The 23,727-nt window shown below is 38.9% G+C and overlaps 1 protein-coding gene across 4 annotated transcripts in view; it reads right to left on the bottom strand.

Annotated features, from left to right (window-relative positions):
* The window catches only part of FRMD4B (FERM domain containing 4B), a 323,770-nt gene that overhangs the window by 11,694 nt on the left and 288,349 nt on the right, over window positions 1–23,727 (bottom strand). For all 4 annotated transcript variants that reach the window (XM_055343545.1, XM_055343543.1, XM_055343544.1 and 1 more), the window contains 9 exons: window positions 22,846–22,932; window positions 11,972–12,048; window positions 9,948–10,086; window positions 9,328–9,469; window positions 8,328–8,461; window positions 8,112–8,231; window positions 6,587–6,815; window positions 3,980–4,036; window positions 1,869–2,016 (listed from right to left, as the gene is read on the bottom strand). In XM_055343545.1, the coding sequence (XP_055199520.1) occupies window positions 1,869–2,016; window positions 3,980–4,036; window positions 6,587–6,815; window positions 8,112–8,231; window positions 8,328–8,461; window positions 9,328–9,469; window positions 9,948–10,086; window positions 11,972–12,048; window positions 22,846–22,932 (1,133 nt within the window). The remainder of the gene's footprint in view (window positions 1–1,868; window positions 2,017–3,979; window positions 4,037–6,586; window positions 6,816–8,111; window positions 8,232–8,327; window positions 8,462–9,327; window positions 9,470–9,947; window positions 10,087–11,971; window positions 12,049–22,845; window positions 22,933–23,727) is intronic.

The raw sequence follows: 23,727 nt of genomic DNA, 5'->3' as shown, positions 1-23,727 counted from the left end.
TTTACTTATTACAGAAGCATGTCAAGTCCCCTGCAGAAAATTTCAGAAGTGCAGATAAAAAAGAAAAATTTTAAAGTCTATAATCTGAAACCTCAGATACAAGCAGTCGACACCGAGTATTTTCAGATGTTTTTACTAAGCATATTTACTTATAAGCATTTATAGTTTTTAACAACAAAAGAATAAGATCTTACCCTATATTCTCTTTCAAAACTCATATTTAAAAAAACTATACCTAATGTTTTGTGTTGGTTAATACTCATCTACAAAGTTATTTTAATGACAGCATAGCATTTCATTATAAGGACTTATGATTTATTTAAGCAATCCACTAGTTGAGCATTTGGGTTATTTTCATTTTGTCACTATTGTAAGCAATGCTATGATGAACATCCTGTAGTTAATTAATTCAATAGGAAAAAGTCCTCTAAGTGAAATTGTTGGATCGAAGAGCAAACCCATCTTTAGCTATTAAGGAAGTAGGTATAATAATTTTTAAGATAATGATTTCCAGTTATAATTTTTCCTTCTGCTGCAATAGTTTTATTTTCCCAAATATAATAAATATACTTGTCCAGGGCTGTCCAATGATGGAAATGTGCTATATCTGTGCCAATATTACACCCATTAGCCCACATGTGCCCATTAGCACTTGAAATGTGGCTAACATGATTAAGGAAATGAATTTTTAATTTTATTTACTTTTAACTGACCTGGCTGGCACAGCTCTAGACACTTGGATTGCCATTGTTTAAGGCAACAGTTCTAAATCCTAATCTAACAACTGAAGCTGATATGTAATAAAAGTTGTCATTGGTCTTTGACAAATGAGGAATATAACAAAGTGCTAGTTGTATTTTTTGTATGTGAAGAATTATTTAATCTAAATAATCTTCCTTTATTTTAAGGCTAATTTTTACCTTTGCTGAGATGAAATATGACATATTGGTAAAAATCACAATATAGGCTTTGGAGTCTGGCTATGTAGGTTCAAATCCCGATTCTAACATTCATATGAACCTAACAGGTTATTCAAGCTTTCTGGTCCTCAGTGTACTTATCTCTAAATGGTAACGACAGTTGTAGTTATCAGACTCCTAGGATTGTGGTACAGATTAAATTTGTCAATACATATTAAAGCACTTTGAATAGCGTCTGACATATAATTAGCATTCAATAAATGTTAACTTCATTTTATTATTATGACAAGGACTGTATTTTTGATATTTACATGTCATTTTTTTCATGAAATCACGGTATTGTTTATTTGAGCATTCTGATTACATAGAGCAAACATTTGGCAATCCTATCTTGGGTCTTTTTTTTTTTTTTTTTTTTTTAAGTAGTATCCATGCAGCCAAATTCTGAGAATCACGGGTCTGTCATCTTTTTAAGATCTGGTGTTATTGCTTGGATAACATTTACCTGAGACATTTGAGAAAAAAAGTCATATTATCTATTTTACAGATTGAAACTGAGTTGAAGTCTCATTTGAAAGATCAGAAGTCATTTCTGTCACTTGCACTGACAGAGTTGTTTTAAGAATAGTTTTCTGAGAGCATGGGTTATGAAATTGAACTTTGGGCATCATATCCAAATCCAGATTATAAATAATGCTCCTAGAACCTAACATAAATCCAACAGACTTTAAAATATAGGACACTGCTGAATGCTTTGAAAAGATCTCTTAGAAACACTTGCACTTGTCATCAACTACAAATAACAAGGGTTAGTTTCTATGCTTCGGTTTTACAAGATAACTCCTTCTGAAAGGAAAAATAGGATAATGCCAAAAAAAAGTCAACCATTTTGGAGGAAAGGTGTCATGGCTGGGAGGCATCTGCCTTATTGATGATGTGACTTCTCACCTGGACTGCCTGGTATCCACAAACTGTTCATTGACGGATGACTTTCTGAAATGGATTCGTTCAATACCGAGAGACTTAGGCGGAAGAATTCTTGGAGAATGAGGTACTGAACTTGGTCGCTGCCCAGCAAGAGTGAAGGTGTCATTGGCTATAAAAAGTAAATGAATGAATGAATAAGTAGGTAAGTAAATAAATAAGTTAACAAATACTCTGCCAGCACTCCAAAAAACAAATCAAAAGAGCTGGTGAACAAAGTGCTTTACCAGAGACGGTATTTTTAGAGGTATATTACTTTCAAGAAATTTATTTTTATGTTTTATAGACTTAGAAAACACAAATTACTGGATACAGTTGACCCTTGAACAACACAGGTTTGAACTGTGTGGGTCCACTTATATACGATTTTTTTTTTACGAATTTTAAAAAATATAAATATAGTACACTAAATGCATTTTCTCCTCCTTATGATTTTTTAAAAAAGATTTTATTTATTTTTTATTTGAGAGAGAGAGACCACATAAGGGGGGGCATGAGAGGGAAAGATGGAGAGGTAGAAGCAGACTGTCTGCTGAGCAGGGAGCTCTGTGTGGGGCTGGATCCCAGGACCCTGGGATCATGACCTGAGCCAAAGGCAGACACTTAACTGATTGAGCCACTCAGGCACCCCTTCCTTATGATTTTCTAATAACATTTTCTTTTCTATAGCTTACTTGACAGTAAGAATACAGTATATAATACATTTAACTTGCAAATATGTATTAATTGATTATTTAAGTTAAAGTTTCTGCCAGTAGTATGCTACTAGTAGTTTAGTTCTGGGGGAATCAAAAGTTATACTCAGATTTGACTCTGGGAGATGCGGCCACCCCTAACTCCCACATTGTTTAAGGATGTGGGGCCTGAGCCAATTTTTTCCAGTTCAGTAGGTACCACTCTGAGCAAATAAGCTATAAATCACTCAGGTGAAATGGGTGCTACTATAGGTTTTCTAGAGTCACATTAAAAGAAAAGCCCCAGTGTGTAAAAGGCCAAAAGGAAGCTGGCCTGTAAAGTTGGCATGGATCACTTTTGTTCACCTTTCAAGTTGTCAGGCCTCTTTAGGTGACCAGACACTCATTTTGTCACTGAACATGATATAACTGATTTATGCTGAGTCATTAGAGACTTGTTATGTCTCCTGCTGCATTTGCATTTTCAAAGAGGAAAAGTAAGCATGACCCAACTTCAGCTCAAAGGAATAATTTTGGAATGGTGGAGTTTCATGCACCATAAAACATGGGGTGGGGTGGGGATGAGGGAGATAAAGCAGTATGGGTTAGTGGCTTCCTGGAATTCCTTAAATCATATTAGACAGATAGCTACTCTTCTGCTTAAGGACAAGGGATTACAAGGAAGTACTCTACCACTCAATATGAAGTCCATTCCATCATAAATGTGTTGAACAAACAAAGGCCATCACAACAGATAAGGTCTTCCTCTATGAAACCATTACAATGACATGTAACCCAATTTCTTCCTGAGGAAAACAAACTCCTAGCTATCCAGGGATAATTAAAGTCTACACTGTTTCCTGGTTTGAGATTAGACTCCAAATATGTAAGATGTCACCACTGGGAAAAGCTGAGTGAAAAACTCGTATTATTTATGCAACTCCCTGTGAATGTGTAATCACTTCAAGATAAAATGTTAAAAAAATCCTCCAGAAGGGCGCCTGGCTGGCTCAGTCAGGGAAGCATGCAACTGTTGATTTTAGGATTATGAGTTCAAGCCCCACATTGAGTGTGGAGCTTACTTAAAACTAAAAAATAAATAAATAAGAAAAAAAATGCTATTAAAAAAATTCTACAAAGCCTCACAAACCCTTACTGAGAGGCTGCTCAGTCATGTAGTAGTATTCTGATTTCCTGAGGTCACGTGATTTGTATGGTGCTGTATTTGATTATGAGTTAACCTGGATGGAAGTTAATCATAATCTCCTTTCCCCAACCATTCTGCATAAGCGTAAGTTAGTTCATTCTACTTTTCCCAAAAGTAGGCGTTACTTAAGGAAAATGTCTTAATATTATTTCAGAATATATAACATTTTGAAATGAAAAAGAAGAGCTACTTACAATCATCATAGGTGGTAGTGTCAGACAAGGAGCTGCTCTCTGAGGGGATTATGTCTTCTGTGAATAAAAATATGTGCCTTTAGAATAATGGGACATTTATACACCTACAGTTAGTTTAATACAGCAATTCTCAATGGAGTGCATCTTTATTTTTATTTAGTAAGTATTAACTAATTACAGTGCATTAAGAATTATTAATGATTGTAACAATGGAATCATTTACTAGTAAAGATATAAACAAATAAACAAATAAAATCTTTTAAAAATGGAACAGATTTCAAGGAAATTTTTATTTTCAACTAGTTTTCAATCTAGCTTCTACATAGGATGAAAACTTTACCTTATACATTGAGGGCGCACAACCAGTAAACAGGAAAGAAAAATCATGCCACTCATGTCATAAATGCTAAATGTTAAAATACACTTGAACCCTCATTTGAAAATCTGTTAGTTTAAGTTATTTTTTGGCCCCTCCCTGAAGAAAAGGGACTTTCTTAATAGGTGAACACTTTGTGGTGGACGAGCTTTTCAATTAGACCTGGGTTTCTCACATGGTACTACTGACGTTTTGGATTGGATAATTCTTCACTGGGGAGAGCTGTCCTTTGAATTGTAGGATCTCCAGCCTTCACCTAACAGCAGCACTGCCATGCTCAGTTTTGACAACCAAAAATGTCTGTAGATGTTGCCAAATGTTCCCTGGGGTGCAAAATTGCTCCTGGTTGAGAACCACTGAATTAGACAGACCTGGATTCATATCTTGGTTCTGTCACTTACTAGCTGTAAGATCTTGGGCAAATGACTTAACCCCTCTTAGCATCACTTGGCTCAACTACAATGGGAATAAGAGTAGTACGTAGTATGCAGTGCTAAGGTGAGCAGTAATTAAAATAATGAATGTAAAGCTCTTAGCCCAGTTCCTTGTACAGGACAAATGCTCAATAAAAATTAGCTATACTTATTACTTTTATTACCTAGACACAGCATTCTGCTGGTTGGAAATACCCATAATATTCCTAAGTATTCCTAAGTTGCCCATCAAATGTTAAAAAATGTATTTAGTAATAGGAGTCATCTCAGATGTGTTGATTTACCTTGGTCAATCATTCCATACACAGGGGCAAGTCCTGGCAAGGTTATAGGCAAATATAGCACCTTAGTGTAGGTTTCAATGCCATCATGAAGGAAATCTCTCCCATCTGATCTCAAATGTTAATCTCCATCAGAGCTGGGCAGACTATCTCTTAATTGGACACACAGTAGAGTTTGAAGGCAAGGTGCCAGTGTAGTCAGCTGTCAGGCACACTTAAAAAAAATCTACCCAATATATGCTCAACCATTGGCACCATCTGCTGCCCAAATGTCACTCATTGTAAGGGAGATCGCTCAAATCTTGCACAGTTTGGGGATGAATGGGCCACAACAAATGGTTATGAAAGTTAAGTACACTGCTAATCACCCATTTCTGCAGGTCCAGAATGTAACCACCTCCAAGGCCAACTGGATTTCTCATTCGGAGTCAAAGCCATCCTAAATTCTCCAGCTGTAGCTGATGAACACTTGTGTGTTGATGTCTGTGCATTCACTTTCCAAAAGCCATATCTCTGCTGTATAAACCATACCGCCCTAAATCCGAGTAGACTCTAAACCTAGTCACCACATTTTATCCAATCTGACATATATAATTGTTTTATGTCTCAATAAAAAAAGAAAAAGTATTGCCAATTGTAACTGCAATACACCATCTAGTTTAAGAATTATTCAAATTTCACAGATGTTTAAATGTGAAAAAAAAAAAAACCAGTCTTGGAATCAAAGAAATATAGTCATATTTCAACCAGTGATAAAAGCTGAAAACCATGCTGATAAGGTAAGGCCAACTGGACTTGAAATCTACCTAAATGAGATTTTCAGTGTACATTTTTCCTGAATATGAAAGTCTTAGGTATATAATGTTGAGAATTTTAAAAATATAGAGAAGTATTAAAAGAAAAATAAGTTACTTGAAATTCCACAATTGTGCTTTGAAATATTTCCCAACCAGTTGTTGTATGTGGATATTTATATGATGTCAGGATTATGTTGTGGTTACAACATAATGTCCTGCTTTGTGCATTTCATATTCTATCACAAACATTTGTCCACAGCTTTAAATAGCCTCCACAAATGACAGGAATTGTGAGAGCTCTTTTCACAAATGTTAGGTAGGTCCTTAAAAAAATGTACGGTCCCTGCATTAAAAACCTTTGAGGAGTGACTGGGTTGGCCCAGCTCCCATACTACCCTGTGCTGTCAACTATGTTTCCTGTGATGATATCAAGCCAGTTAAAGGTGGATTTGTCTTATCATGAATCAATATTGCTACTAATGCTCTTTCATCCTAAAAATGAAGGCAAAGCAATAGTATAGTATAAAAATAATGAGAATGTCACTGAAAACCAAATTTACACACTTGCAAGACTGACATTCCAAATCATTTTTCCCCTAAGGAACTTACTTTTAAATCTGTTCTTTCTTTTATCTCTCACCAAATGAACTGATTTGGAAATGCTACATATCATCAAGAAAACTGACTGTGTTACTTGAAAAACCTTACTTATTACGAACCTGGTAAAATAACTGTTGCTTTCTGGCTGGGTTTCTTTCCACATCTGATTCGGTATTCATTTATCGAGTTTTCAATCTCCTGAAGCTTTTTCACTGCATCCGTGTAATCTTGCTTTCGTTTTTTCTTCACGGTTTTACAAAGGTCTGGCTCATTGGCAAGCTTCTTTGCAGCTTCAACCAGCTTTTGCTGTATTAGGAAATTGCTCTCCAGTTCTTGCAAAGCAGGATCCTGCATTTATACAATGATACTGTTTCTTGTACATTCTCAAATCAGATGCTCTTTGAGAATAAAACCTTCTTAAGTTTACTGCATAGATATCTCCAAACACTTTTCTAGAAAATAAGACCTCTCTCATCCATTTATTTAAACTTTCTCACTAATCCAACTTTTTTCCTCTTAAAGAAGGCAATGGCCTTTCATTCATGTAGTTGGTTAGGTGAAGATTATATTTTTCAAGGAGAGATTCTTAACCCCAAATTCACAGACACAGAAGGTTATATTCACATACATAGCTTTAGTGACAAATACATTTGGATTTGATTTCTCTTTCTGGTGGTTTCTGCTTCATGACCCTGGAAACACTGTTTAATTTTTTAATGCTGCAGGCTTTTTTCATTTTGCATCTCCATTTCAAATGGAGAGAGAACATCTACCTTGAAAAAATATGGCAAAGATTAAATGAGATAATATATGCGCATTGCTTAGCTCAGGACTGGGTATACTCAATAAATTTCAAAGCTCAGGGGTGCCTGTATGGCTCAATCAGTTGAGGTACGACTCTTGATTTAGGCTCAGGTCATGGTCTCAGGGTTGTGGGATCAAGCCCTGTGTCTGGCTCCATGCTCAGTGGGGAGTCTGCTTGAGATTCTCTCCCTCTCCTTCTGCCCCTCCCCCCACTCCTGAGTGTGTGTTCTCTCTTTAAAGTAAATAAACAAATATTTTAAAAAATTGTGAACCTCACTCTATTATGGATGGAAATTGCTATGGTTTTCTACAGCCAAGATGGATAAATTTGGGCAATAAACACGACTAGGGCCCTACTATGTGATGACAGGCAAATGACAAAGTACACTCTATATTAGGACTTTATTATACCTGAATGCTGCACATGTATTATATCATTTACTACTTGTGTCCCCTAGCAGGAAAAATGAGGATTATCTTCATGGATAGGGGAACTGGGACCCGAGAAATGACCCATCAGAAAGGGCAATCTTATTTGTCAAAGCTTCTTTGTTTTACGTGGAAGTGTCTAATACTGGAGTTAATTCTTATGGTAATGTTTCTCAATTTACAAACATTTGGGATTTGTTTAATGCTCTCTGTATTTGGAGGAGTAAAGTAGTGAGAAATAACTCAACTGTAATTGGGCTGTGCCTGGAAGAAAGAATTGTTTGGACTATTATAGCACTCTTAAGTGGTGAGATAGAAATGTACAACAGGACTCAAAAACCAAAGGGAGGAGTCAGTCACATTCAGCTGACAGCTTTTCTGTCCTGTTAATCGAAATGCTGGTGCTCATACCTCTTCACTGGGCAGTAGGTTGTCATCCAGTTTGAATGCGGTGCCTACACGCCTTCTGACCTGAGGCGGTTTCTCACCTACGTTCAGCGGATATTCCTTTGGCATTTTGCCTGTGAGCTCCTGTAAAACAGGACAGAATCAAGAGGGGGGATAACTGACACTGGCATAGGTTGTCAAACACAATTTGAAGAGTCCCCAAAAGCAGAAGACACTCACAGCCTCCCGCAAACAGATCTTCTTAAGCTCCTCGACTTTTTTCAGGAGTTTTTCTTGCAAGAGCTTTTCCTTCTTCTTGAGCTCTAGGATTTTCTCTCTCTTTTGCTCCTCACTAACTTCTGAGTCTTGAGAACCTAAAGGGATTGGATGGGAGGGTAGGGAAGGTTTATACAATGCATGTTTCCTTCCTTTTTAAAGGACAAAGGATTTTTAAGCCAAATCTGCTATTAAATAATAATTTATTTTTCTCCTTGTTTCTGAACATAATAAAAGGAAACTGGAGAACATTTTCTCATGCTTCTGGGCATCCAACAGAGCCTGGTAATTATATATACCTTCTGTATTTTGACTCAGTCATTTTAGAAGCAATGATAAAATGCTTAATGAAGGATTTCATTTTTCTGAGCAGGAGAGAAGGTAAGATGTTTCTTGCGATGGTTATTTAGAATGTCCTTGTAGAAAGCAAGGAAGCAAGGCAAAAGGAATGTTCTGTGCCTCAGATTAAGTTGACAATAGGACTTAGATGGGAAAATTCATTTGAGTTAAGTTACATATACTTGGTGATAAAGAGATTCCAGAATTTCTATAGAGGAAGGGTTTGGGGCAGTAATCACACTGGGAGGTAAGGTTGGGGTGAGGTTTGAAGCTTGTAATCATGTTTAACTATATATTAAATAGGGAATTAGACAACTGTCTGAATCAAAAACTAAATATTAGGAGAAGAAGTTGATGGAAGAGATGGGGAGAAAGTGTCCTTTCAAGTTACCCTGAGGAGTTTTACTGTCTTTGTACTGTTGTTTATACAAACTATTTATAATTTAACTTTCTTTTTACCTTTTAAAATATTGGTTTTTGTTACATGCTGCTGGTTTTGATAGGCTTATTTATTCCCAAATTAATGGGCTTAAATGTATTTAAAAGTGGTTAATGACCCCCAAAAAGTAGGTTAGGACAAAGAAGAAGTGAAATAAAGATCACTTGTACATTCCCAAAACGTTACCTGAAGAGATTAAACTGCCATTGCTCGCCATGATGAACTGACTTTTTGCCTCCAGTGTCACCATTTTGGAGACCCTTGGTGTTCCTGTCTCAGTCAAATCCATCGCGATATCATCTAAACTCCTGGCTGAAGGAATTTTTGCCTAAGAGGTACGACAGCGAAACAGAATTCACTCAACTACACCTATTTCAAATTAATAAAGCAATTAAGTTACTATGGAGTAAGTCTGTCAACACGGAGGACAAGTTAGAATTTTTACATGCTCAAGTGACACTTCAGAAGGAAATAAAGTAAGACTTAAGTTTTCTATGGAAAATGTTTAAATACGCATGAATCTCCCTCATGGTATAGTCCAACTATTAACTTCAAAATGTCACCTGTGAATATGTACACACATGCCAAAAAGTTGGCATGTCTTATAACTTTTAAATCAGATCATATTATACTGCTCCCCTTTTAAGAGTAAGAAAAATTAAAACAGCAGTCGGAAAGTTTAAAAACCCAAAACTCAAAGAACAAAAACCCATGCGCTTGTATCTTTTCTGAGAAAATTTAACTTCTGAACAGAAAGCAAATGAGGGAGGGAAGTCTGTTCCTATAGAAGTGCTCTTGTTACTTACTTTGCTTTGCTTCCGGTCCAAGTAAAACTGATGCTGACTAATTGCCATTACCCAGATGGACTTGATGAGAGAAGGGTTTGCATACCACGTTTGCACAAAGAGGCCACTTTGCCCAAAGGTTCTTCTTGACACAGAAATCCTGAAAGATTAAGGAAAGCTTTTGATGTATTCATCTCTAGTCCCAGCACAACACACAACATATCCAGTGAGGACTGTTATCATGAAGTATCTTCCTAATTGTTTCTCTGCTGCCACACTCTGATGCCGACAGGGTCCAAGCTTCTTATTTTCTCCTTTTTTTTTTCTTTTTTTAGATTTTATTTATTTACTCATGAGAGACACAGAGATGGAGGCAGAGACATAGGCAGAGGGAGAAGCAGGCTCCCTGTAGGCAGCCTGATGGAGGACTCGATCCCAGGACCTCGGGATCATGACCTGAGCCAAAGGCAGATGCTCGACCACTGAGCCACCCAGGTGCCCCTCATTTCCTCCTTTTATGAAAAAAACAGTTGCACCTGGATAATCTCTCTCTCTCTCTCTCTCTTTTTTTTTTTTTTTTTGTAAAACTAGCATGTGCTAAAAAGGCACACACATAAAAGCGATAAGAGCTCCTCAAATTAGGGGTAGTAGTAAAAACATTTACTCAAAAACCACAGGACATGTGACCACCACAATAGATCTGGAATCAATGTGATAATATTTCAAAGAGAAAACAACCAAAAGGGCAGGATCACCACCTTCCTGAAGGTAAAAGAGCATCTCAGATCTAGGTAGACTTGTGCAGCTCTGACAGTATCAGAGGATGAACATGATAGTGTCTACAGATAATGCAAGTCTGAAGGCAGTCCAGTGTACTTCTTATGCACCAGATAAAAAGAGGGGAGCAGGTCAGAAGAAGAGAGGGTAAACGGAGAAGGAAGTGGGGGCGGGCAGGCAGACGCTGTGGGGAAGGAAGGAGAAGAGTACCAATGTTCTTCGTAGGAATTTGGCTTATCTCTTGGCCATCTTTTTGTTATAGCTGTTTCCCTCATCCCTCTGATCTCCAAACATCCATAAATGTACCTGAAAGGCAAACACTGAGGACTGATAATGAATTCCTCTGAATAGCTCGGAGAGCCTACAATCCTGACTTCAGTCTCTGTTGATAACATGGCAACTGTTGTTTTAAAAGTGACCAGGGGGGCGCCTGGGTGGCTCAGTCAGCTAAGCATCTGCCTTCAGCTCAGGTCATGATCCTCAAGGGTGGGAGCCCCGCATCGGGCTCCCTGCTGAGTGGGGAGTCTGCTTCTCCCTCTCCCCCTGCTCCACCCCCCCCCCACTCATGCACTTCTTTCTCTCTCAAATAAATAAAATCTTAAAAAAAAAAATAATGTGGGGATCCCTGGGTGGCTCAGCAGTTTAGCTCCTGCCTTTGGCCCAGGGCGTGATCCTGGGGTCCTGGGATTGAGTCCCATGTCGGGCTCTCAGCGTGGAGCCTGCTTCTCCTTCTGCCTGTGTCATGAGAGACAGATCTATGTCTCTCATGAATAAATAAATAAAAAATCTAAAAAAAAAAAATAATGTGACCAGGAATACCAAATTAAAATATGAGCAAAGGATTTGAACAGATATTTCTCTAGAGAAAATATGCAAGTGGCCAAGGAGCACATGAAAAGATGCTTAGCCATCATTAGTCATGAGGGAAATGCAAGTCAAAACCAAAAATGGGCTATCGTGTACACCAGGATGGCTATTTAAAAAACAACAAAAACACAACTAAAAATAACAAGTGTTAGGAAAGAGGTGGAGAAAATGGAACCAAATACATTGCTCGTGGGAATGCAGAATGGTGGAGCTAAGGGGAAAAACTGTGACAGTACCTCAAAAGGTTAAAGCGTTAACATTGGACCTGGCAATTCTCCTCCCAGGTACATCCAGGAGAAATGAAAATGTGTCTGCACAAAGACTTGCACATGAATGTTCCTAGCAGCAATGTTATGCGGATAGTCTCCAGGACCATACACAGAAAAGGCCGTTATCCTCACCTCCGTGGATCGTGAACTTCAACAGCGAATTTTTTCTCACGGAAGTATAAGTTCTCCAGCTGTTTCCATTGGAATAACTAAGAAATTAAGAAAACAGAAAAGACGCACAGCTTTAATCAATGCCCATTTTTATGAAATCTAGAACTCTGCTCAATCATCAAATAATCAAGAAGGTATACTCTGAAGCAAAGCACGAATACGTGATGCAGTCTTTTTATGAATCAACAACCTGAGACCATTCCATTCCTTTCTCTGACAGTAATCTTCACCTCACTAGTAACTCTTCCCTGAACGATAACACCAGGCAAGTGTGGGGAACATGCACACTATTTTTCCTCTGACTCAACTAAATAAATAGTGAGGAAATCCTCACAGATTCCAGTAAGCACATGCTTTCTGATCAAAGATGTTGACTTCACATTTAAGTGGAAAGATATTCAAAGGGATGTTTCAGTAGAACCACAGATGAAATTTCAAAAGAATGCAAAGTGAAAGTAAAATGGAACCCCAAGCAGGAGTGATTCTCTGTGAGGCCAGTTTCCCGCCTACAGGAGTTCCCCGAAACGCGACAGAACCCGAGCGCCAGGAGTTGGAGCAGAGGTGGGGGTGCAGGTAAATGTAGGGTTGCCCTCTTGGTTTCTGTGCTAGGGCCTCCAGTTTTTGTAAATAGAGCCCCCTTCTCTATTCCCGCTGCTGACATTCTAATGCTGCACTCGGTGTCATTTGCCGATGGGTTGGGAGAAAGGGAACTTATAAGCAACATTTGAAAATCAAATAATTTGTGAAAGGTGCCCCATTCATGAGAAGGAGTGCCCTGCTGTATTTTCTGGGCTCACTCCCAGCCCCCTTGTACCGGCCTGAGCCTCAGCTTTTCCTTTCAACTTGGACTTCCCAGTGCAACCTGTCCCACTATTGATGATTATTAGACTTTGGCTGGAGTCTGAAACTATGCTCAGAGAATCTTAGGGGAGGATTTTGCAAAGCAAAGCACCAGCAGCAGAACCATCTCCTAAAGCACAGGCACCAAGACTGTTCACGACCACGTGAACCTCATGTAAAGGAACAGCATGAACTTCAAGTTCCTATGCACACGTCACTAGGAGACAAAAGCATTCAGGCTGGACCCCCCAATCCCAAACACAGTAAGAGAACACGCAGTGTAGCTACAACGATCACCCAGGTGGAGAGAGCTATTAGTGAGGCTTAAAGCTACATACCCATTTCCTAAAATGTCCGAAGGCTGGACGCTTTCATTTCTTTTAATCCAGGAATTCCAAAAGTGGGACAGAAATGTGAGGGAAAACCCCCAAGGTTGGCTCTACCTCCCTGCTCCCAGACAGTAGCTCCGGTGAGTTCTGAACGGAGTTTCATGAGACATCTAGGTGTAACTCAATTTCACAAACAGAGCCTCCCACGGCTGACACGCCACTGACATCAGCAACTCCAGCGAGTGACACCTCCCCAGTTCCACTCCTTCCTCTGATCGGGGAGATAGAGGGCAAAGTGCTCACTGGCCGATCTTCCCAGAAGGGAGACACATTCTTTTAACTGGGGTGTAGCGTGGATCCCGATGATACCTCCTGGGGAGTAAGCTGCTTTGAATCCAGGCACAAATTTCTCGGGAGGCTGTCTCAGGGAGATATTTCCACTCCGGGTTTACTCACCCTGGGCATGAACAGGTTCTACAGGAAGAGCCACAATGCAGCTCAGCTGTGTTTTTCTTTGCGTCCATTCCCACACACATAAAAACCAGGGCTGGACTTGAAACATGATCTCTGAAAGCCACCACCTCCCCCTCTTATCACTTACAAATGTGAAATACTAGCGCTTTTGCCTCCATTCAGCGAGTCCCTGCATTGAGAACAAACATGCTCCCTGCAAGCGAAAACCCTACTAAAAGGGTGAAGGGCTTCGGTTGATTTAAAGAATTTGAAATAATTAGATAGCAACTGGGTTTGCATAAGAAGTTAATGATATGAGACTGAGTCTTCAAGTCTAAAAGGCAAAAAGCCGTTTCTCTACCTGCAATCTTAAAAGTTTATGGAAAATGTGATTTCATATGTGTGCCTATAATAGCGTAAGTGAACTGGAATGACACAGACTTACTTCGTGGTGGCCGTTGCCACTAGAGTGGGGATGGGAGAGTGTACCAGGGGTTTGCATTCCTGTTATATAACAGGAATGCAATTGTCTTTTTGGGGGGTGGGGCTAAGTTGCTTAATTTTTCTGAGTCTCAGTTTTCTCATCTGTAAAAAAGGAGCAATGCCTGCTTCCGAGGGTTTTGGGAAGGATTCAGTGAGGTTACGTTTATGAAGCACTTAGCCCAGGGTCTGATGTAGAATAAACATTCAGTAAGTGATAAAGCTAGTTGTAACTGTTATGAAGGCCTCTCAGTCCAATGCCCTAATTTTATCATGTCTTTGTGAGGATGGAAGACAGCCACTTAATAGCAGAAACAGAAGAAGAAACAGCTGCCTGGATCCCACATCTGTCTTTCCACTGATGAGACCCAGAAACTTGAGTTTTTCTGTTGACACATCAGGTTTCCGATTATATGAGTTTCAGCTTCTGTAAAAACTGCTGTATTTCTGTTGATTTCATCGGTGGTTTCCTGATACACCCTCTGGCTAGGAAATCTGTTCACTGTTCCTGTATCATGGAGGTCACAGAGGAGGAGGGAGGGGCGGGTCAAGGGCACGCCCACAGAAAGACGCAGGGCAGCAAGCTCCCTCCTGCCTGGGGTACCCAGAAAAGGAACGTGCCCTGGCATGTGCAAAAATGCTGAGGAGTATGCACCTGCCACAGGCAAGGGGAGACCTCCCAGGGGAAAACGAGAATGAGGGAAAGCCTTGGACAGAAAGAATCAAACTGCCTTTTGAATCTTAACAATTCAAAATTAGATGTCACCCAAAAGTATAACACCAGGCAAGGATGGGAAAAGCATGATCAGAATCTCTTTTTTTTTTTATAGCACTGTAATATAGGTTAATCATTTAACTGCAAGTTCACCTGGAAATGACTAAATTTGGGATAGTCTCAGCTGTAGTGTATGACTGTACATCAAACAATGACTCATATTGGGTGATCCCCTGCTGTAACTTGAAGCAAAACCAAATCACTATATTACTGATCTATTTCTTTTTCCATTTTTTAAAAAAGTTATACTTGATGAATATACTGTTAGTACGCATGATTAAGCTGGGGATATGTTTTGCCTTCTGGAGTCCCACAAAGACAGAATTCTGCAGGCTCGTGGGCTATTAGAAAGCCAAACTGACCATCTTCTATCCAGCCATCCTTCTATCCCCCAAATGCTCATGTGCCTGAAAGTCTGCCCAACAACCCTATGGGGAGTTACTACTTAGAGCCTCATTTTGTAAGACAGACAACTGAGGCTCAGAGAGGTTTACATAAATTGTCCAAGGTCACAAACCTAAATGGGGGGAGATCTGTTAGTCACATTCAGGCATAACCAGGCTCCCAAAACCCCAGTGCCTAAGCAAAACACACCATCCTGCCTCTACTATCTGGGAAGAGGACTCACTGGACATTGGTTATGTTAACAAAAACGGAGTAATTCTCAGATCAGCCTCATGGGGAAAAAAAAATAACCCAGTGATTATGACAGCCACTGGCAGAAGAGGGCTCAGGGACCCTCAAATGTCACTCACACTAGTGGTTCTCAACCAGTGATGATTTACTCCATACTCTCATCCACGACCCTTGGGCCATTTGGTGATATCTGGAGACATTTGTGTGTATCACACTGCAGGGATGGGTGCTACAAGCATCTGCTGGGTAGAAGCCAGGGATGCCGCTGAATATCATGCCATACTCAAGACAAAATTATCTGGCTCCAAATGTCAACAGTGCAGAGACTGAGAAAGCCTGACTCAGAGGATAATTTTTCGTGATACACCTATGCTTTGATAGGTAGAGTGTGTTGATGTAGAAGATGAAATGTTTCCTCTAAAATAACGAACACTAGGGTCCTATTTTTCCTCAGTTAGGTAACCCCTTTAGGAAGAAATGGCTGTTCAGATTTTCTAAATGCAACTGTTATCCACTAGAGGCCATGCTAATAGTGTCAGGTGTGCTGAACAAAAATTTTATAACATACCCAAATGGGACACACCCAGGTAGCAAAAATTACATTTTGAGGTGTGATAGCATAACCTTCCAACAAGGAGTACAACATTCTGAGTATTTTAGAAAAAGTTTAGATAAAGAAGCTTTGGGCATCAGGAAATGCCTAGTATAAAATTCTGATTGTCCAACAGGATTGCGATCTCCCCAGATTCCTGTGGCCGAATCTCTAACCTCCCAGGGCTGACCTAATGACTTCCCATCAATATGGGCAATAGAGTGCTCACCCAATGTGTATGATGTAACCCCACTGCTCAGGGGCACCTGCATGGCCCTTTTGGACATTACAACTGGCATCTTTTCTCATAGCTTGGTAACTAAGCCCAGTTATTAAATATTTCAATAAAACCCTAACTTTGGATATAATTCTGTCTTTCCAGATGGGTGGTCAGATCCTTAAGGACAGGGACTTGGTTTTTTTTCCTTAAACAGAATAAAGAATTTAAAGTACTAGCTCAGGGTCCTTGTAAACAGCATGGGCTCAATACATTTTTTTGTTGTTGCTGTTAAAATAACCCCAAAACTGGGTACATACACTGTACTCTCTACTCTCTTGTTCGAAATTTATTCCCTAAGGATGAGTGCCTTAAAACCAAACCAATCTTTAGTCATAAATACAAAGTGAAGAACCTTTTACTGTTTTTTTTTTTTTGCACCTTCCTAGAACATTTTTTTCACAATGCAAAAACCAATTTATTAGTTGGTTTTCTCAGCATTTGGATGAGTCAATCCTTTAAAAGCGCTATCTTTCATTTCTCTGTGCCAACAATTCAGCCATTTGGTAAATGCCTAGAAATAAAAACTAACAGATTAAATAATGAAATTGAATGGTTTTGCCTGTACAGCAGCCACTTCCTCTTCTTCAAACATCATCTTCTGTTTCTATAGAGAAAACCCTCAGCCTTTAAGCTCTAGCTACAATGGTCCCCTCTCAGTTTTACGATGGGCCTACCTCCCTCCCATCAGCATATGCTCTTCTCCGACGAGAAGGTGCCAACCCATTCTGCATGGCCAGATTCCTTCTCACCCTTCAGGATCCAGCTTAAATGTCACCTTTCTCAATGGCCTTCCCTGAACTCACTGAGTGTTCCACACTCATCACATTCTTGCTCCTCCATTTTGTTTCCATCAGAAGCTATTCAAAATTTATCATCATGTTTTATTTCTCTGCTCACTCGTTAGTTTCTCACTAACCATCCCCCTGAAAGACTTCAGAGGAAATAAACACAATGTGGCAGAAACTACTTATCACCCTCAGGATCTTTTTTCCCTCCTTCGTTTTAGTAACAGAACACTCTGAGTTATGGCTTTGCCCATGGCCACCCACCTAAAGACTACCCTTCCCAGCCTCCCTTGCAATTAGATTTTATGACTAATCAGGCTGTTCGCCTTGAATTCTTTCCATCTGCTTGCCAGTTGTGAAATGGAAATGGAGACTCACCAATGCCCAACCGATTCTCTGAGAGCTCCCTGTCTTAGAAGAACTGCTTAAAATCCTGTGATTAGCTTACAGGAAGGGAAGAAAAACAAATCTATGGTGTTCTATAGATTAGAATAAGATGTGAAGGAAAAAAATATCTACTCGGTAAAAGAATTCACTAACCCACTGGATCCTCACAATGATCTTTGAGGTAGATAAGGGAGACAGAATTGTTGGAATTTGAAAGTTGAGGAAATAAAGACCCAGAAACACTGAGTGACAGCTCCAGGTCAGCCAACCGGTAAGTAGGAGTGCAGGACTGGTTCTTATTTCAAGCCTATGCTGTAGGATTTGAGCTCTCCTCCCAGCGACTCTGCAGAAGGCTTTAACAATCAGATTGATTATTGGTGTGGCTGGAGCTTAATTATACACTTTACAAACAGGATGGACCGGTCTCTAGTTGACATTCTGTAACTCCATTCTTTTGTTTCACACCATACTTTATTATGTACTGACGTAGAAAGTGTGACTGGACAGCAAATGTTCCTTCTTCTCCTGCAGCTAAGTGCATCCAGAATTTAAGCAGTGTTAGAAGGAGCATCCCTATCCAGCTCCCTGGTAATGTGGCAGTGGGGGAAAAACTGGAGTGGTGAGAAATGTCAAGATGGCTGGCTTAGAAAAGTAAGCAAGCAGCTGAGTTTAAATGAAATGGACCCCTTATTTTTAGGACAAGGAAACAGGAAGACTTTTGTCCTTGTGACTTAATTCATTTGGCTCTAGGCATTTGGGAATTCCAAGAAAAATCAGTTAACAGAAGTTAAGAACCCTTTCCCCACCCTGAAATGCCCCCGGGTGATGATGCAAATCACAGGACTTTGTTAGCAGTTATAATGCACAAAGATACTAATCTTGAAAGATATTTTATCCCACTAAGGTCTGAGGATGACACTTTGGCTGGCATGCTTTTTTTATTTCGCTCATCTGACAGAGTCTGGTTTACCCAGGTCAAATAATTTGCTGGGGGGGAGGTACAAATCAGTCATGACATATATCAATACTTCACTTAGCCAATGACCCACTCGACCTCTTTGTGAAGAAATGACATTTTTCCTTGAAATACTGAACAAACAACAAAAACTTAATAGGAACACGAGCTTGCTTTTTTTTTTTTTAAAAATGTAAATTTTCACTGTTTTTAAGTTCCATTGTCCTACGATTTGAAATTAAGTTGAGTTCTGGTATGTTTTCACATTCCATAAGAGTTTGCAATGACACATTTTATGCATAAAGGGAGAATTAAAAAGAAAAAAAACCTGCCTGTGATCTCAATTTTTAATACTCTGAATTTTTGTGGTTTGTTACTCAGAATTTTAAATTTCTTTTAATTTGCATCACGCCTTAGGGCATCATGGTTAATAAACTGGCACAGAGTGCTTATAAGAGTGTATGAAAACATCAGATCTGAGTGTCAACTCTTAGATTGCTAAGGCTACGAGTCTAGCAATGTTGGGCCCTTCTCTAACCCTGAGGATTTCTCATACCTTTTTAAATTGTCTTTATCTGTCACTACCAGTGAACAATCAGTTGCGGAGTGATAACTGTGTAACAGGCACGGTGGTGAATATAATCTCATGTAATTCTTGCAAATACCCTGCGCCATTGGTGGCATTACCATGGTGCAGATAAATAAACTGAGTTTAAAGAGAGATGAAACAACATGCCCAACATGGGTCTTGGACCAACCTTTTTCAAAATAGCCTTTGGCATTAGTCTCTCTTATTATTGGCAAATCTTCCCCTTCTGGCCTGTTTTTAAGCCACATAATTATAACCCAGTAGGCATGTGTAACAAGCAGTTCAAGAGGCTCAGCATCTCCAAGGCCTTCCATTCCAGCCTTTGTTTCAGAGTTTGCCAATCTGACCTTCAATCCTGCTCGGCCACTGGTAACTTGTTGAGTACATAAGCCATGCAAACAGCTGAAGCATGATTCTCCTTTTTACAAGTCAATGCTCACAGCCCTTTAAATTATGGCTTCTTTCATTTGTACCAACTGGGCCAGGGCAGTGACTTGTAGAACATCCTCCCTCCAATTAAACCCGTAGGTTGTTTGGCCATGGAAAAATAAACAATGGAAGCAAAATCCATTGTTGGATTTTTAAAGAAGGAGGATGAAGTAAACAGTGGTACAGCATGAACACCTGCAAAAATAAGCAAGAAAGAGAAGACAAGGCAGGGATAACACAAGATGGCCTGTTTTATGGTCCTATTTGAATTGAATGAGGCACGTCTTGAAAATGAAAGAGAAAACTCTGCCAATCAAAAAAAGAGTGTCTTCTGATCCTTGTCTAAACTGTGGGATGAACAAGCAAGCCTGATTGTGATCAGTGTCAAACAATATTGACCAATTCCTATGAAACTGTGAATGTAAAGAAAGGGCTGTGAGTCATGAGCAATGGCGAGGAAATTAGTTGCAGTATATACTGCGCAAATTCTGATTCACCATTATTTTGGGAGAAAGCCTGGTCGTTTTTAGCAAGTACATTTATATTCTGCAGGATTCTCAATTTCATGAAGCCATGATAGCTAAGAGATGACTTGTGAGTCGATTTAAGTTATTACATGTGAGATTCGGCAAAACCAGTGAGACTCCTAAATGTTATTTCTTAAAGTAAAATGTGGGGGAGAAATAAATTACCAAAAATATTAATATAAGTTGAGGTCTACCTCAAGAAAACATGATAAACAGTAATTTTGTCTTATTAAATAGATAAACTAGAGAATAGTTATATGCCTTGACTGGGATTCATTATGTTCCTTCCCCCTGCCATGGACCCCCATTATGATTAACAACCATAATATCATCAAAGCGAATCAGTTAAATGAATTCTGTGTTTCCACATAATGGATACTGGGCAGCTTGAGTGAAAAGAGATGTGTTTATAAAGTAATCTGGAGAAATAGGATATGGTATGATATAGTGCACACAGAAAGATTTCTCTCTCTGAGAAGCCTAGGATAGACACTGACAAAGATTCAATGAACCAGTATCATTCTCTTGACAGTGGTTATCGAGGGGAAGGGATGGGGATTGCAGAAGGACTTCCTGATCTAACTGATATGTTTCTGTTTCTTTGTTTGTTTTTACATTGGCTATGTATAACTTTTGGTTAAAAAAAAACTATAAAGAAAAATGATTTTGAAAAAAAATTGCCCATCATTTCTAACATTATTTACTAGAAATTAGGTAATTTCTAGTAAATTAGGCAAATTTTCAAGTATGAACAACATTATTCATATTCATATTCAAATTGCCCATCATTTGAAAAAATGCCCATCATTTCTAACATTATTTACTAGAAATTAGGTAATTTCTAGTAAATTAGGCAAATTTTCAAGTATGAACAACATTATTCATATTCCTCCTGGAAATTAAGTAAGTAGACCTTACTTCAAATGATTTTGGTCACAGGGCTTAGAAAGACACAATATTATTATATGATTACTACATGTGGTCTTACTGTCCCACACACAGATGGATATTAGTTGTGAAATGATGTTTCATCATTCTTAATAATAATTTCCAGGGGAATCTGGTGCCTTAGCTGGGTAAGCATCTGCCTTTGGCTTAGGTCATGGTCCAGGGGTCCCTGGATTGAGCCCTGCATGGGGCTCCCTGCTCAGTGGGGAGCCTGCTTCTCCCTCTCCCTTGGCTCCTCCCCCCGCTTGTGCTCTCTCTCACTTTCTCGTTCACTCTGTCTCAAATAAATAAATAAAATCTTAAAAAGAAGTAATTTCCAATAAGAAGCCTCAATGCCCAGCTAGCGTGCCTCTAGGACGATAGGATTGCCATTGGAAGAGGGCGAGCGCTGGGCCACCCCTTTGTGTTGCCTGTGTCAGCTTCACAATCATAAAATGAGGAGAAAAGAGGAACTTAATTATTTTAACTCAAAAATTGTGAGCATTGATAGAAGCTGGGAAAAACACACAGAAAATGAAGAACACTGTGGTATGATTACAAGGGCCACTTTATGATGAATATGGCTATTTTTCTAATAGACATTAAAGCATAAGACAGATGGAAATGATAGGAGTTATTCAAGGCTGCGATGTCGGGGTGTGATAACACATGGTCTGCTATTATAGGTCATTGTTTCACTGCCATGACTCCCGGCGATGGCAGCAGAGCACAGGGAGGGTGGCAAAAACCAACCAGGGCAGCCTGCATAAGCCATTGTGTCATTATAAGACACAGCAGGCCAGTGCAGGCGGGTGGCTATGTGGACTCATCCATTCTCATATGGGTGAAAATGTATGATATGTCTGTGTTTGGATCAAGAGAAAGAGCTTCACAGCCAAAGTTCAAATTGAAAATAACGTAATTTATTAGCTCTGGAAAACCCAAACCTGATAGAGTGTGACCTTTAACAAACAGCCCATAACTTATTCTTCTCTTGAAAAAGCAGACATGTTTAGTGTGGAAAATTGTGAACCAAAGATAAGTGAAAACAGCAGCAATAGTAAAAAGGTCAGTCATAACTATATTACTGAGACAGAACAGGCACCAAAGATCCTGGCTTATGTCTTCACAATTCATCCACCTGTGTATCCATCCAATGTCAGTAAGCATATGTTTGCAAATGTATGTACGTATATATGCAATTTATATATAAATATATTTTAACATTATACATAATTATGTATATAAATAAATATTTCATGCTTATATAACAGATATATAAAATTTGGAAAACAAATGTCATCATCTTTTTCATATGATTTTAAAATAGAAATATAATTGTATGCATTTATTTTATTTTTTATTTTTTTAAAATATTGTTATTTATTTATTTGACACAGAGAGAGAGAGAGAGAGAGCGCACAAGTAGGCAGAGCGGCAGGGAGAGGGAGAGAGAGAAGCAGGGGCTCCACTGAGCAGGGAGCCCAACACGGGGCTGGATCCCAGGACCCTGGGATCATGACATGAGGTGAAGGCAGACACTTAACTGACTGAGCCACCCAGGTGCCCCAAATTGTATGCATGTATAAATGAAGTTAGGATCCACATCCTTAGAGTTAAATCTTTGTGCATAACTTTATTTCCTTAAAATAAATGATCAGATGTGGAATTGCTGTGTAAAGGGTACATAAATTATTTGTAAAAAGTATTTTTCACTTAACCTGAGCCTTCTCCGAACCTACGGCTTCACCAAAGTTACTTGTCTGAGACTATTTGGTGCCCATTAAAGTAATGTTGCCAAAGCCAGAATACCTCAAGTTCTCCAAAGTGTCTAAAATGATTCACACTTACTTTCCGAGGTTTTACTTTATCTTGCAAATCATACTGGCCGATTCCTTTATAGCTGATTCCAAGCCACCAAGGAAGTCCTTGTTTATCCTGGAAGACAGAAAGCATGAGAACCAAGTCCTAACTATTTAACAAATATCAGCAAGTGAAAATAAAGCTATCTTGGTAAACAAAACATTACTTAAAAACCTAACTTGTTATTAAAATGCCTTCAAATAAGATCTGAAAGTTAAAAAACAGACCAATACCATTAATGCCATAAAAAAGAATGAACCATTACTGTCTTTTTTTTTTTTTTTTAACCATTACTGTCTTGACTAAACAGTTGGAGAGAAGAAGTAAAAAGTAAAATTAATCCCCAGTAGAAAGCCAGTTATCCATTGGGGGAAAAAAAAAAAAGAAAGAAAGAGGAAAAAAGCTCTCTATTCTTTTGATTAATAACCAGCTATAATAGAGAAGTTTCCAAAGAATTACAAAGATGAGAAAAGTGACTCCAAATCTGAGGTTTATAATCCATTTAACAATGAACGTGGGAATACTGAAAAGCTCTTTTAGAGAACTGTATGATTCAATGGCAGGATGTTTGAATCATCATTTTGAGGTACATATTTAGGCTTAAACATATGCAAATAAACTAAGAATCATGAAAAGCTAAAGTTGAATTGGTACATACTTTTAGTACAAGGTGTCCTTATTATGTAAGTATTTTTTATTTAGCCCCCCCATTCTGAATTGTAAATACTATCATAACTTGAAAGGTCACTCCAGATTAATCAATGGTAACATTATTCCTTTCAAACAAGACTCCCTTCTTAATGGTGCTTTATCCTTTACTATCTCAAAATATTTCTTAATCAATCTCTCTCTGCTTGAAAACACCTGAAA

This window comes from Nyctereutes procyonoides, unplaced genomic scaffold, assembly GCF_905146905.1.
Source record: "Nyctereutes procyonoides isolate TBG_1078 unplaced genomic scaffold, NYPRO_anot_genome, whole genome shotgun sequence".
NCBI classification, from domain to species: domain Eukaryota; kingdom Metazoa; phylum Chordata; class Mammalia; order Carnivora; family Canidae; genus Nyctereutes; species Nyctereutes procyonoides.
This window is presented reverse-complemented; position numbering and strand designations above follow the sequence as displayed.